A 13,873-nucleotide genomic window follows, 5' to 3' on the forward strand; every position below is an offset into this window, starting at 1 on the left:
TAGTGGCTGCGCAGGTATCATGCCTTCTGCGAGTTCAGTGCTCTACCTACCATCTTCATCGGAACAACGATGCACTCTATAACTGACGACTTCTTATAATCAGCATGCCATTTTTGCTAGTTGCCGATACCTTACCATGGATTTTTCACGTCAGCAGGTCTTTCAACGGGTAGATTCCTCCACACACCCTTTTCCCAAATTTCCATGACTAACGTGCCATTTAGCTGCGTCCGCCTTGTGTGGAACTCAGCTCTGTCGCTCTGAAACTCAAGGTCAATCAAACGTCTGCGAAGGCCGTGCTTTTCGCTGTCGAGCAAGTACACCACGTGCTTCGCTCGCTGGGGGATGAGAATCTTCTCGATGAGAAATTGGCCGAATATGCTTTCTTCCCGCTCACCCATGTTTTCAACCAGTCTCCGCGAATATCATCCCGAGGCCTCGAGATAGCCGTCAGATGCGTGCAAATCCTGGTGTCAAAAGGATGGCGGGACAAGCTTCTTCCCGAGATGGCCAAGCAGCTGCTCATTCTCATGGGCTTACTGGTCTCCCAAAGTCCCAACCAACAGAGTCAGGCCCCTACAGAGGAACTGAAAGTTGCTTCGTTCGAATGTATGGCTGTCATCATCCGCCAAAGTGCTTCACTAGCATCCCCAATCCTGGAAGGCGTTGGCGGCAAGAATATTGTGGATCAACTAGCCTATCAGCTACTCGAGGCAATTGCGGATGCATCGTCTGAGGATGTTCAGATCAGTGCAACCCATGCTCTTCTCGAGCTTCAGCGCGCTATTCGGAATCGAGCATTATTGGCCAGTTTGCTTCCCCGTACCGTCTCTACGTTAGTCAAAGTTCTTCGACCAAGTACTCAGGCCCGGCGAACGAGAAAGGTCCTTGTCACCTACCTAGAGCTACTGACTGAGACCTTAAGAAACGTTCTTGCGGACGAGGTCGTCTCGAGTGAACTTGGTGACAAGAGGAGGCCCAAATCCACCAAAGCACGGAGCGTTGATGATGAGGCCATCCTGGACAAGTCCTGGTTCGATGCCACTGCATCTCAAATTGATCTGGCTCTGGTCCAGGTGATCAAACTCAGGAATCATGAAAGCCCTGACGTGGCCGAAGCTCTTCTCAACCTCTGTCTGACGGTCATCGATGACTGTTCGCAAACTCTCGCCCAGTCCATCCCACTGATGGTGGAGACTCTTGCGGTCCTTTGCCGTTCGCCCAATGGGTCAAAAGCGAACGCCGCTCTCAAATTCTTGATAACATCGAGGCCAGAGGTGACAGAGATTCTGGGCACCAAATTCTATGACTGGTCTCAGGCCCTGCCCAGAGTGATGCAAGGTAATGACGACAGGCCCAAGCAGCAGTTGCTCAAGCAGGTGGCCACATCATTCATTGCATTAACGGACACGTCAAATACCACCAATGAAGAAATGTCGAAGTTTGCTTCAATATTAGTTGATACTGTCGCGGCAGCTGTTGAATCCGGTTCGAAAACGTCGAAGCTGGTCAACGAGGCGCCACGTATCCCCCCGAACGAGCTTGTTCAACAATATAGGCGATCGGAACAAGGATTTATGCCGGTTATCTTGAGCCATCAGAGCCAGCAATCATCCACAGAGGAGCTGAAAAGCTTGATCATGTCCCTCAAGACGCACGCTTTCAGTCGGAATATTGCACGCAGTCTTGTTGACCATTTACACGATCCTGATATCAACAGGAAATTATCAGCAGCGTGGCTCGCTCTGGAATTTCTGAGATCTGACAGCAGCGAGTCGTTTGATGTCATGGAGCTGGTTGAAGACAATGCTTCCCCTTCCGACGTCTCAATTTCCCGTCCTTTTCTCATATCCGATCTGTATTCAAATATTCTACCATTCCTGACGGAATATCCCGACATCGAAGATGAAGGAAGTACAGACTGGCGGCTAGTAGCACTGTCCCTTGAGACTCTAACACTTCAGGCTTCTCAGCTCAGTCGCTCATACCGCCCTGAGCTAGTGGAGACACTATTTCCTTTACTAACTCTGCTTGGTTCCAGTAATGCATTGCTTCAGCAGCATGCCATGACAGCCCTGGACATTCTGGCAACAGTATGTGAATATGATTCAGCATCTCACATGCTGGTTGAGAACGTGGACTATCTTATCAATGCTGTTGCGCTCCGGCTCAACGCCTTCGATGTATCGCCACAGAGTCTCCAGGTCATTGGGATGATGATCCGTCTCTGTGGTGCAGGTCTCCTCCCGTACCTGGACGACCTGATCGGAAGCATATTTGGTGCCCTAGACACCTTCCACGGATATCCCAACCTCGTCGAACAGTTATTCGAAATTCTAAAGATGGTAGAGACAGAAAGTACAAGGAAGCCTGCCATTCTAGCAATTGAGTCCGGACGAAGATCCGATAGCCACCGAAGCATGCCGAGCCATATCTCTGGATTGGAAGATATCCTCAGTGACTTGAAGAGCAGGAAACAAAGACAGCGCCAATCTGACGAAGAACATGATGATACCACTGCCACTGATGCTCCTCGTCAGCCATGGACAACCGCTGAAGACGGCCCACCAAGTAGGGAACAGAATGGCCCCTCCGACAAGAATGAAGGGGTGGAAGATGATCAATCTCTTGAGCAAACAACTAACGAGAAGGAGGCTAAGATATCCAAGTCTCATCAGCTTTTACTCAACATTGCACAGTCCACGGTTCCACACTTGTCATCTCCTTCACCAAAGGTACGATTTACTTTGTTGGGTCTGCTGCAAGAGATATGTCCGCTCCTTGGTGAACATGAGAATACCTTTCTGCCGTTGGTGAACACTATTTGGCCGGCAGTGGTGTCCAGACTTTTGGCCAAGGAGGATCCCACTACGCCGAATGCAGCATACATCATTAGGGCTGCGGCCGTCACAATAGCAGCTATCTGTGACGCAGCAGGCAATTTCATGTCCAGTCGGATCGAACAACTTTTCGATGAACTTGAAAATCTATTCAAGAAAACTTATTCGAGTGTCGTTACGTCGACGAAGCGGGAGAAGCCGATTTCGATGCTAAGCATGAAAAGATCAGAATTGGTTATCTCAACGCGCAATTCGACGCAGCTTAACCACGAAGACAGCACGCCGCCTCGTCAGGCTTCTATGGTCCCCTACAGCGCCGTATTCAGGTCCTCAGATGGACAAGTTTTGGAAGCACTCGTAACGCTGTTGGTTAGCATTCTTCGGCATGTTCAAATCTCAGAAGACAACGTGGACAGAATCTTTGCGCTCCTTGCCCCGCTTATGCACACGGAAAGAGTACGGCAGGCATTGTTGGATTATAATGAAGATGTGGTGTGGCTGATTGAAAATCACCCATTTTGATCCAATGCGAAGATTGTGGCTTGAGGAAAGATTGGCTCAGGATATGGCTTCGCTGATGAAATCCTGTTGCCTGAAAGCTCGGCATGCCAAATATATGTACTCACTCGAGCGCTGGCCTTGGGAACTCTGCAGATGGAGATCGCCCGTGGCCGTGCTCCACAACTCGGAGTTAACATGTTCCCAAAATGGTCGGGAGACTCGCAAGACCATGCCAAATGGCGGCACAGACATCTCCTCGATTTCAATTGCGAGGCGTCCAGCTCAGCGCCGACGTGCTCGATATACTGAAAATGGAGAAAAAGGGATCCCGCAAGCACTCTCGGAGATTGTCCGAATGAATAAATTGTCGCCATGGTGCATGGCGTTTTGCAACAGTCATTCCCTCAACCAAGCCACCTACAAAACGAAGACCTCCTTGGAGACTGCATGCGAACAACATTCTTGATTGTCGCTCGCCTATTGAAGATTCTTTCTTGTTTACCAGACGCTACTATACCACGACTTGCGACAAGGAGGGAGCAGGGTGCCTGTCCAACACTATGTCAGGAGTAGGCCAATTCATTCGCGGTCAACTTTCAACCCCGCCAAAACCACAGGTCGATTTGACAGGACGGACCATCTTGGTGACGGGAGCGAATTCCGGGCTAGGCCTCGAGGCTGCCAAATTGTTGGCGCAATTAAATTGCGACACTATCGTCCTTGCATGCCGAAGCCTTACAAAAGGGGAAACGGCCAAGCAGACCATTCTGCAGTCAATCTCCAGCAGCTCCGGGGGACGTCCACAGGCGACGTTTGTTGTCTTTGAACTCGATCTGTGCTCCTTTTCGAGCGTGATAGCCTTTTCAGAGCGATGCAAGGATCTCCCAAGGCTTGATGCCGCAATTCTCAATGCAGGCGTTGATCTCCAAGAGTTCACGCTAGCGGAAGGCTATGAAACGACTCTGACTGTGAACGTGATCTCCACATTCCTCCTGGCTACGCTGCTCATCCCCATCATGCGCGGTTCCGCGAAGAAGTACAGCATCACGCCCACCCTCGCCATCGTCGGATCAGCGGTCCATTTCGCGGCCAACGACAAGGACCTAGCCACTCCTGCCGAGGGACAGATTTTCAAGACGCTCTCGGATCCTAAAAAGGCAGATATGAAGGGTCGCTATTTCCTCAGCAAACTCCCCGTCATGCTGTTGGTGAAACACCTAGCGTCGAAGTTGACAAAGTCTGCCGAACAGGACCCCAATAACAAAGCCTTGATAGTCGTCAACAATGTTGCGCCGGGACTCTGCAAGACCAATCTGTTTCAGACCCACGCGGATACGTCTACCCAAAGTCGTGCTCAGCATCATCGGGCGATCGAGCCAGCATGGAGCGCGGACGTTGGTGCATGGTGCTACGGCGGGAAGAGAGACTCATGGGCAGTATTTGAGCGAGTGTCGGGTCAAAAAGTATAGTCCCTTTGTCAAGAGTGCCGAAGGAGATCAGACGGCGAGGAGGATCTGGGAGGAATTGAGTGTCATTTATGAGGAGCTCAAGCCTGGTTGCACGAAGGAGTTGTGAAGGAGATGCTATCTATTCTTACGGCAGGATATTCGGATCTCCATGGACCATGTGTTCTTATTTCCATGATGCCCCTGCGAATGGGTATGTGAACAGTAGATGGCATACGGTGGTGGCGACCGTCACATACATCTGTAACAAGGCCAAACCAACTCCAACTGCCTTGTTCGGTGTGAGCTGCGGGGGCGAATGTCATCTCTCTCTTCCACTTTCATCGTCCTCGTCCTCGTCCTCGTCCTCATCCTCATCGTCATCGTCATCTTCCATCTAACAACTACACTGCTTTGCTGTTCTTAGTGCCTGATTACCGAATTTCTATCGTAGCACTGAATCAGCAATGTCGAGCCATAAACAAAATTCGTGTTTGAACCTGTGAGGTCGCGACACTCTTAGCCCTCACACGCGCTGTTCTACCATCCACATCAATCAAACCCATCACTCAAGGCCGTCCCACATTGAGGTTGGCTTCACAATCAACAGAAACAGGCTGCCTGCAATGGCAGAATTTTCCGCACTTACCAACAAGTTCCGCGCCAGTCTAGACAGCCAGCAGTCGGGAGGAGTGCACAAAGTCAGCAAACGAAACCGACAACCCGTGTCCTGCTTGAACTGCAGAATCAAGAAATTGAAATGCGACAAGGGCCATCCGTGCGAGACCTGCGTGAGGCGGGGCGACGAGTCTAGCTGCGTATATGGCAACATTCCCCTTCCCAAGGCGGCTGACCCCAGCACCACCGCCGGCGCCAATACGAGTCAGGTCGTGAACAGACGAGGACAAGCCCAAGAGCGACTCCGACATTTGGAGCAACTCGTCATGCAAATGGTTGGCACCTCGACGAGCGCGCAGTCATCGCATGACTCGGAGAGCGCTGCCAGCCCTGGCTCGGCGCATGACAACGACGTGTCAACTATGAGCATCGCAAAGGAAGGACACTTCCAGTACGGCTCCTCGGAATCGCGCTATGTGGGCTCGACGCACTGGTCCGCCATTCTAGAAAGCATCCAAGAACTCAAATCTGCACTGGTGAGTAGCAGCAATGGCCAAGGGGGCCGCCCGTCAACCACGGAGCTCGATGAGTGCGAAGACGTCGAACCACACGAGGTGGACGGGTTGTTTGGGTCGACGAGCCATATCTCGCTTTCGCAGATTCTGGCCCAAGCCCTCCCTCCGCGCCTGCAAGTCGACCGCCGCCTGTCGACATACTTCAACAGTCGATATTTGGTCATCCCATTCATCCACACAGCACAATTCCGACGGCAATACGAGCAATTCTGGTGCACGCCGCTGGACATGTCACCCCTCTGGATCTCCATACTGTTCTCCATCTGCTGCATGTCCGCCACCTTGTCTGAAGCCGTGGGGTCTGAACCTTCGACGCCAGAAGATCAACTGAGTCCACGCATGAGTTTTCTAAACGCTGCATGCCAATGTCTCCGCCTCGGCGGATTCGTTCGGCCTAAACGCCATGTGGTGGAAGCTCTGGGCCTGTATGCCCAATGCAAGTACATGGCTACCCTCGACCCGTCGCGGGACGTCAGCATCATCTTCCCCATCCTCGTACGACTCGCGTTTCGAAGTGGCTACCACCGCGACCCTTCTCAGTTCCCTCATTTCTCCGTTTTCGAGGCCGAAATGCGGCGGCGAACGTGGGCAATGTGTCGGCAATTCGACCTCATGGTGTCCTTCCAACTCGGACTGCCGAACCTGATACCACCAAATAGCTGGGATACATTACCGCCGTCAAACCTGCTGGACAGTGACTTCGACGAACACAGCACTGCTCTACCGCCGTCCAGGCCGGAAACGGAAGCCACGCAGATACTGTATTTCATCGTCAAATCCCGGCTGATGACCACGTTCGGGAAGGTCTGCTCGCACGCACTCTCGTTCCGAGACTGTTCGCAACAAGAAGTCATGGACCTCGATCGCGAAGTCCGCGCCGTTTACGCCACCGTCCCCGATATCCTACACATCCGACCCATGTCCCAGTCCTTTGCCGACCCCAGCTATCTCGTCATGGTGCGTACCAACTGTGAATTCCTCTACCAGAAATCTCTCCTTGTGCTACACAGGAAATACATGACTCAAGGCACTCACCCGGCGTCAACAGAAGCGTGCACAGACGCCGCCATTGCGATCACACGGCACATGCTAGATCTGCACAAGGAGTTCAAACCTGGCGGGCAATTGTTCCAGGATCGTTGGATGCTGAGCTCCTTCACGATGAACGATTTTTACTTGGCTGCCATGGTGCTATGTCTGGGATTGAGCATGTGGAAGAAAGCGAACCCGGGGAAAGCACTCGAGATGGCCAAGGACGACACGAAGATGGCGGAGCAGTTCCAGCTTTTGAAGGCCGCGTTTGGAATCTGTGAGGAGCTGACCCCGACGAGTAACGAGGCAAAGAGAGTGGCAGACGTCTTGAGGGTGGTGCTGGGCGAGATCGGAAGCTCAGATACCGTCGACAGAACAACAGGGTCATCAGGCTCGTTTGGATCGAATACGGCCGATCCTAGAGGCTCGACATCAATAACCCGCCAACAACAAATACAACCACCAGAATCCACCACACTGTCTTCGAAACCTCACCCCTTCATGCAACCGGGACGATTCATGGGTTCGGCAATGTTCCCGATGCAGTACGACTTCAGCCTTGTGCCGCTAACCTTGCAAGATCAACAACAACAGCAAGATCGCGAGGCATTTGCCGATTATCCGTCATCGTCGGCGTCGTCGCACGCTCGGCAAGATCAGAATCAAGCCGGTGGTGGTGGCGGCTTCTTCACACCGGTATTCAACAACTCCAGTATCACCGACAGCAACGCTCCGCTGAATCCGAACCTGCGCCTCATGCCAGGCCTACAAAACCCAGGCCTCGGTCCGAACCCGTTCATGAGTTTCCTCCCCTTCAGCCCAGCAGCATATGCGCTGCCCACGACGCCGAATCTGATCTCAACGACGACGATGGCGGCGGGGAAGGGGAAGGGGACGGGGACAACATCCTCCGATGAAGCAGCAGCAACAGCAGAGATGGCGTCCGTACCGATGAATATGGACGTCGACTGGCCCTTCCTCGACCAGTGGATGGCCCTGCCGAACCCGGACATGCTATCCATATCCATGAGCGACAACGCACCGCCGTTCTACAATACGTCTCCTCCTGCTCTCCCTGCTCCCGGCCCGAATCCGATCCCCCAGCATCCACTGGCAAGTAGATCAGCGGCCCCTGCCGAGCAGCGCGACGAGAACGGCCATCAAGATCACGACACACGGGACCCGATCATGGCGACACTAGACGCGGCAACCAACGCCGCGGCGGCAGCAGCAGCGACGACAGATTGGACGAGCACGCCGTACCGCTTCCTCGGCGGCAGCAGCGAGCGAGGGGCCCACCAGCGGGACGAACCCACCAGCGGCGCAGACACGCCGATGATGGACGCCAACGGCAGCGTCAGCGGGGTGCGAGCGGCGCATACGAGCAGCTCCGGACGACAGTCCACGGCCAACGCCACGACCGCGGCTCCGGGGCAGCAGCAGTATATCGGGTACTGAGCGAGTCGCTCCGCCAGAAACCACGGGGGGGTAATATCTGGGCACAGAGTTGCCTGGGAGGGAGTGGAGTGAATATACAACTGCAAGATGTAAAAATGCAGGGACATAGGCCATGACATGTAACATTGTAAAACGAGGATGAAAAATGTCCGCAAAGATAAAATCTCGAATTTCTATTTCTGTTTCTATTTTTCTTCTTCTGGTCAATCTCGTGCTTCTCACTCTGACCCTGATCTGGTCTGATCTGCTCGTAAAGTGGCGACAAACTCCGAGATACCTATGTATAACTCGATCTGCAACACATATACCCGTACGCCGTACATTACGCCCACCACAGAGAAAGAGAAAGAGAAGAAAAAAAAAAGAAAAAGAAAAAAAAAGAGCTCAAGTTCCAATGCTGTGGGACTTGGCACTTCATCACCAGTAGCAGCAGCAGTAGTAACAAGCAGCAGCAGAAGCTGTTATTTATCCCAGAAACCTTTCCCCAGAACCAGCCACCAACCAACTACCGGGGGTATCTTATCGTATACATCAAAAAAGATGGTTTGATGGCGAGCGCTCCAATTTCCCAGTCCTTCAACACCACGTTAAATCCTAGCCTGCTTTTCGCATGAAAATGATTCACCCCTCCTGCTTCACTGACAGTCTCTTCCGCTTCTCCTCCTCGACGCGAAGTTTCCAGGCTGCTCTGATCTCGGCGGCGTGATTCAGCAGATCCTGCTCCGTCACATGGCTATGTATCGACCTGATCACACTCTTGAACACCTTGACGTGATTGGCGTTCTCCTTGTCGTGTCGGAACCGATGGAACCGCCACCGCTGCAGCTCGTCCTGGTAGCATTCCACGATGATGTCCTGCAGAGGGTGGTCTAGGGTCTTCCACTCTTCCCATTCCTGGGGCTCGACGTACATGTCGTCGACGTATGAGTATTCGTTACTCCCGAGGTGGATGAATAGGGAAAACTTCTCGGGGATCGAGTAGAAGTCGGGCTGCGGGGATTGATCTGGATCATCGGGGTCCGGGTCCATTCTGGCCCATTCGATACGGAGGAGGAAATCAACTGTATTTTCCGAGGGAGGTTTCCATTTGAGAATATGTGGATCTGTGCCCATCTTGTAGGGTGCATCGCGGCAGGTGAAAATCAAGCCGTCATTTCCGTGCATCTGTTTCACCCTCGGGATGACTTCTTTGAACATCTTCTCCAGAGCGTAACTGAACTCATTCTGTTTGTCCTCGAGCACAAATGGCCTGGTGTATTCTGGATGTTGCTTGAACATGGCATTGTAGGGCTGGAGGACGTGGTTGTGGAAGTAGGCAAGGCGTTTGTCGAGAGGACGTTGCATGAAGACCACATGGTCGAGGACAAGGCAGTCGAACACGAGGAATTTGATGACCGGCTCCCGATCCGGGTATCTGTCTTCCACCAGTTCCCCATCCAGTATCGTGCCCGTGTGAAATCGTCGGAATGTTTTGTCTTCGTGGTGCGGGAAGTGCAGATTGGGCACATACCAGTAGTCGTTCTTTCGGTCGATGAAGTAGTGGATGTCCCTGTCGCCGTCTTGGGTGAGATACAAGAGGTAGCGCAGGCCGTCTGTCTTTTCGCAGACGTAGTAGTCTTGACTCTTGAGTTCTTGAATGTGCTCTGCAGAGAAAGAGACGGGTTGGGCTCCCGGGAACGACGTATTTCTCCCTCGCCCAAGAAGGTTGGCGACTTCGAGCTGGAAGGATTTCTGGAGCGGAGGACCTGCCCATTGCCCGCCGATGCGCTGCATGAGAGGGTTGGTCTCAGGGTGATGGAACTCAGGGCCCCCTGGGTCCATGGCTGAGATGTATATGAGAAGAGCTGGGAGGGAAAAGGGAGGCCGAGGGACGAATGGAGAGACAATACCCTTTCCTCACACTTGACAAGAAGTCATTTATCCAGGCCGAACCCTTGAGGTAGAACGAGGCCGCAGTTCTTCGATCGCGTCTGCGTAAGAATAATCAGCCGTAGCTACTACTTCGGAGTATTCGATCAGTACCGCAATACTTCATGCCCTACCGAATACCCAGTACCGAGATACTGACTCTCGCTGAGTACAGTACCTCGTACTTTAACATATAACCTTAAATTCAAGTCTCTATCTAACTGTAATCAGTCTAGCCTCGATGCGCCGCCCGCAGTTTCCCCCCCAGCGTACCCAGTAGTCCTCCGCATTTCTCCTTTGACGTGCGCAAGAGGTGACCGCTGATAACGACAACACCGTGACTCGAGAAGTGTATGTCGCTGCCGGTGGCGCTCTCTCTCCACTCAAGCAGTTCAGGCTCATTTGCCTGTCTGGCAGTCCGCTCCCTATACCTCCATCGAATAAGGTCTCCAACATGGCGGCAAATGAGGCACGAGGTTGGTGTTCATCCAATCCGGCGCGACAACGATAGGACTGATATCCGTTTCTAGCCTCATCCGTTGCATCCAACACAGAAAGCCTCATCAGTGCGTCGGGCTACAAATTCAGCAAAGGCAGCAAAAAGGCGCCCAAGGTCAAGTTAAAGAAGCTACCTCTGCAAGTCAAGAAAGAAGCCCAAGCAAATGGTCAGTTGAGCCATCCCCTTTCGTCTATATTGGCTGACCTTCATAGGCGTCAAGAATGTCGCGGAAGCGCCCTCACCAGAAGTACCAAAGTTCGACGACGAGACCATGGCGAATTTCCCCAATGGCCACCTGGAAAGCCTCGACACTGTGATTTGCAAGCACTGCAAGAAAATGGTTCTGAAGCGCACCGCCAAGGGACACATCACGCTGTGCTTAAAGTCAAAACAGGACAAAGCGCGCAAGAAAAAGGAGGCACGTGAGGCTGCGGCGCGGGCAAAGGAGCGGGCGGAGAAAGCAGACGATGACGATGATGACGACGATGATGTCAAAGCTCCCTCCAGAAAAGACGTGGCCAACGGCGACGATGACGGACCCAAGAAGACCAAGAAGCGAAAGGCCGATGCCGAAGAAGACAAGGAGCCTAGAAAGAAGAAAAAAAGAGAGGAGCAGAAACAGAAAGTAGTTAAACCCAAGGGTCCGGTCGACGTCGAGAAACAATGCGGTGTTCTATTGCCAAACGGCGGGCAGTGCGCCAGGAGTTTAACATGCAAGAGCCATTCGATGGGAGCAAAGCGGGCTGTTCCCGGAAGAAGTCTGCCTTACGACATGTTGCTCGCTGCATACCAGAAAAAGAACCAGGCACGACAGCAGAAGGCCGCGCTCGATGCAAATGCCCCCGCGCTCCTGGAAGAGGATCTCGACCCCAGTTTGGCCGGCCCTGTTGATTCGGATGAAGAGCGAGATTCGGTCATGACAGCCATCGCCAGAGGCCTCAGTCGACCCCAACCACTCGTCACGAAACAATTATTCCCAACACGGCGGAAATACCAGCTGGTCCGGATGAAAGAAATGCTATCAAACGCCATGAGCGGGAACAGATCCGGTGGTTTGTTCAGTGTCGCTCCGGAGAGTGCCCGAAGTGCTGTCCCCCAATCCGCCATCCACGACACGTTTGCCTCAGCGATATCAGCTTCACCTGTCACGACAGGTATTGGTACGGCACAGGCCGGATTGAAACCGCCTCTCAGAAAGGCGTCGATTGACGTGGCCTAGACAAGTCATTCGCGGTCAAAAGGATGCTGCTCTGAGAAACGATCGTTGAGATTACGGCCGACGTTTACGGGACTCCAACACCCTTGCACGAGTCTCATTTGCATTTTTGGAAGCAGAGACTTGCATTTGTGCCGCCAAACCCAAAGCTGTTGGTCAAGGCGACGTTGACTTCTGCCTGTTGCGTTGTGTTGGCAATATAGTTGCAGTCGAACTCGTCGCTCTTGGAGACGAGGTTGATGGTTGGCGGCAAGGTATTCTGCCCATTCACGTTGTCATTATACCATCTCATGATGCCACCGTGCCTGGGAGTCGAGACTGGAAATACGTACCTCGTATACAGCCATAATAGTGAAGAGAGCCTCAATTGCTCCTGCAGCGCCTAGAAGGTGCCCAATCGCGCCCTTGGTGCTGCTGACATTGATTTCCTCAGCAAATCTCCTGCCGCATTTGCCCAGCATGAGTGACTTGATCGCCTGGTTCTCGGCCTTGTCCCCCAACGGTGTGGAAGTCGCGTGCGCATTAATGTAGTCTACTCTGCAGGGAGGGATCTGAGCTTGCTTGAGAGCCTTTTGCATGGCGAGAAGGGCCCCGGCCCCGTTTTCCAGCGGCGCTGTGAGATGGTGAGCGTCTGCCGAATTGCCGTAGCCGACGAGTTCGGCGTAGATTGTGGCGCCGCGGGATTTGGCATGGTCCATCTCCTTTTGTCTCAAAACGTCAGAATCTTGTCTGGTTTGGTTGCTGTTGCTGGCCGTCATCTCGCGAGATCCAATTCGACTTAGCTTACCTCAAGCACCACACAAGCCGCGCCTTCGCTAATCACAAATCCTGCCCTGTCTTGATCGAACGGCCTGGAACTCTTCCACGGCTCCTCATTGAACTTGGTCACCAGGCTCCTCGAGCGGGCAAAGCCGCCTATCGCGAGCGGGTGGATGCACGATTCAGCACCGCCAGCAATCATCACGTCAGCTTCCCCGGATTTGATGAAGCGCGAGGCGTCCCCGAGACTGTGGGCACCGGTGGTGCATGCGGTAGTGACGGCGTGATTCGGGCCTTTGAGGCCGTAGCGCATGGAGATGTGCCCGGCTCCGAGATTGATCAGCAGCCGGGGAACGAAAAGCGGATGGATCTTGCGGTAGTTCTTCTCTTGGTCATACGCCAGGGAGGTATTGTAGAGATCTTCCAGGTTGCCGATTCCGGAGCCGAGACAGACGCCCTATGCATGTAATTAGTCGTCAGAATTTCCCGGACACCACATGTAAATGAGTAGCTTGTTTGTGCCATGTGAATGCAACGCGTGGGTGTTGGTGTATGTTTATGTCACGTACCGTCATTTCCGGGTCAAGGCCCTTCCCGTCTGTGAAGCCTGCATCTCGCAATGCTTCGGCCGACGCTGCAAGAGCGTATTGTGCGAATTTGGCAGTTTGTCGGAGCTCCTAGTCCAGTGCTGGTCAGAAGATCTCCTTGATCAAGCTCTCAGCCACAACGTACCGTGGACGAGACATGATCCTTCGCTCTCCACACCCCTTCTTCTGCCTCTGAATCAGGTTTGGAGACAGGCACGAGCCCGGCGACTTGGCTTGGAAGTGCCTTGAATTCATCCCCGAGATGGCGTGTTGAGACGATGCCACAGTGGCCCTGGAGAAGCCGGGACCATGTTCGTTGGACTCCTGAGGACAGATATTGTCATCAACCCCATCTCTTCTGCTCGTGGGAACCAGCAACATACCAACACCCAGGGGTGTAACAGCTCCCAGCCCAGTCACGACGACTCTGCGCAT

The 13,873-nt window shown here is 53.1% G+C and overlaps 6 protein-coding genes across 6 annotated transcripts; 4 read left to right on the plus strand and 2 right to left on the minus strand.

Moving 5' to 3' along the window:
* Positions 1-506: 506 nt before the first annotated feature.
* A1O5_00306 (uncharacterized protein) lies at positions 507-3,362 on the plus strand (the record flags this gene model as incomplete). Its single annotated transcript, XM_007740926.1, has 1 exon — positions 507-3,362. The coding sequence occupies one exon, from the start codon at positions 507-509 to the stop codon at positions 3,360-3,362; it is 2,856 nt and encodes a 951-aa protein (XP_007739116.1).
* Positions 3,363-3,901: 539 nt separating this feature from the next.
* On the plus strand, positions 3,902-4,810 carry A1O5_00307 (uncharacterized protein; the record flags this gene model as incomplete). Its single annotated transcript, XM_007740927.1, has 1 exon — positions 3,902-4,810. The coding sequence occupies one exon, from the start codon at positions 3,902-3,904 to the stop codon at positions 4,808-4,810; it is 909 nt and encodes a 302-aa protein (XP_007739117.1).
* Positions 4,811-5,412: 602 nt separating this feature from the next.
* A1O5_00308 (uncharacterized protein) lies at positions 5,413-8,469 on the plus strand (the record flags this gene model as incomplete). The annotated part of the gene is made up of 1 exon (XM_007740928.1): positions 5,413-8,469. One exon carries the CDS (start codon positions 5,413-5,415, stop codon positions 8,467-8,469), a length of 3,057 nt encoding a protein of 1,018 aa, XP_007739118.1.
* A 621-nt stretch (positions 8,470-9,090) lies between these two features.
* A1O5_00309 (mRNA guanylyltransferase) lies at positions 9,091-10,290 on the minus strand (the record flags this gene model as incomplete). The annotated part of the gene is made up of 1 exon (XM_007740929.1): positions 9,091-10,290. One exon carries the CDS (start codon positions 10,288-10,290, stop codon positions 9,091-9,093), a length of 1,200 nt encoding a protein of 399 aa, XP_007739119.1.
* A 541-nt stretch (positions 10,291-10,831) lies between these two features.
* A1O5_00310 (SAGA-associated factor 73) lies at positions 10,832-12,095 on the plus strand (the record flags this gene model as incomplete). The annotated part of the gene is made up of 3 exons (XM_007740930.1): positions 10,832-10,853; positions 10,908-11,042; positions 11,089-12,095. The coding sequence occupies 3 exons, from the start codon at positions 10,832-10,834 to the stop codon at positions 12,093-12,095; spliced, it is 1,164 nt and encodes a 387-aa protein (XP_007739120.1).
* A 94-nt stretch (positions 12,096-12,189) lies between these two features.
* On the minus strand, positions 12,190-13,873 carry A1O5_00311 (3-oxoacyl-[acyl-carrier-protein] synthase II; the record flags this gene model as incomplete). Its single annotated transcript, XM_007740931.1, has 6 exons — positions 12,190-12,351; positions 12,425-12,793; positions 12,880-13,308; positions 13,421-13,528; positions 13,584-13,762; positions 13,822-13,873. 6 exons carry the CDS (start codon positions 13,871-13,873, stop codon positions 12,190-12,192), a joined length of 1,299 nt encoding a protein of 432 aa, XP_007739121.1.

The sequence above is a fragment of the Cladophialophora psammophila genome (assembly GCF_000585535.1).
Source record: "Cladophialophora psammophila CBS 110553 chromosome Unknown aczJe-supercont1.1, whole genome shotgun sequence".
Taxonomy (NCBI): Eukaryota; Fungi; Ascomycota; class Eurotiomycetes; order Chaetothyriales; family Herpotrichiellaceae; genus Cladophialophora; species Cladophialophora psammophila.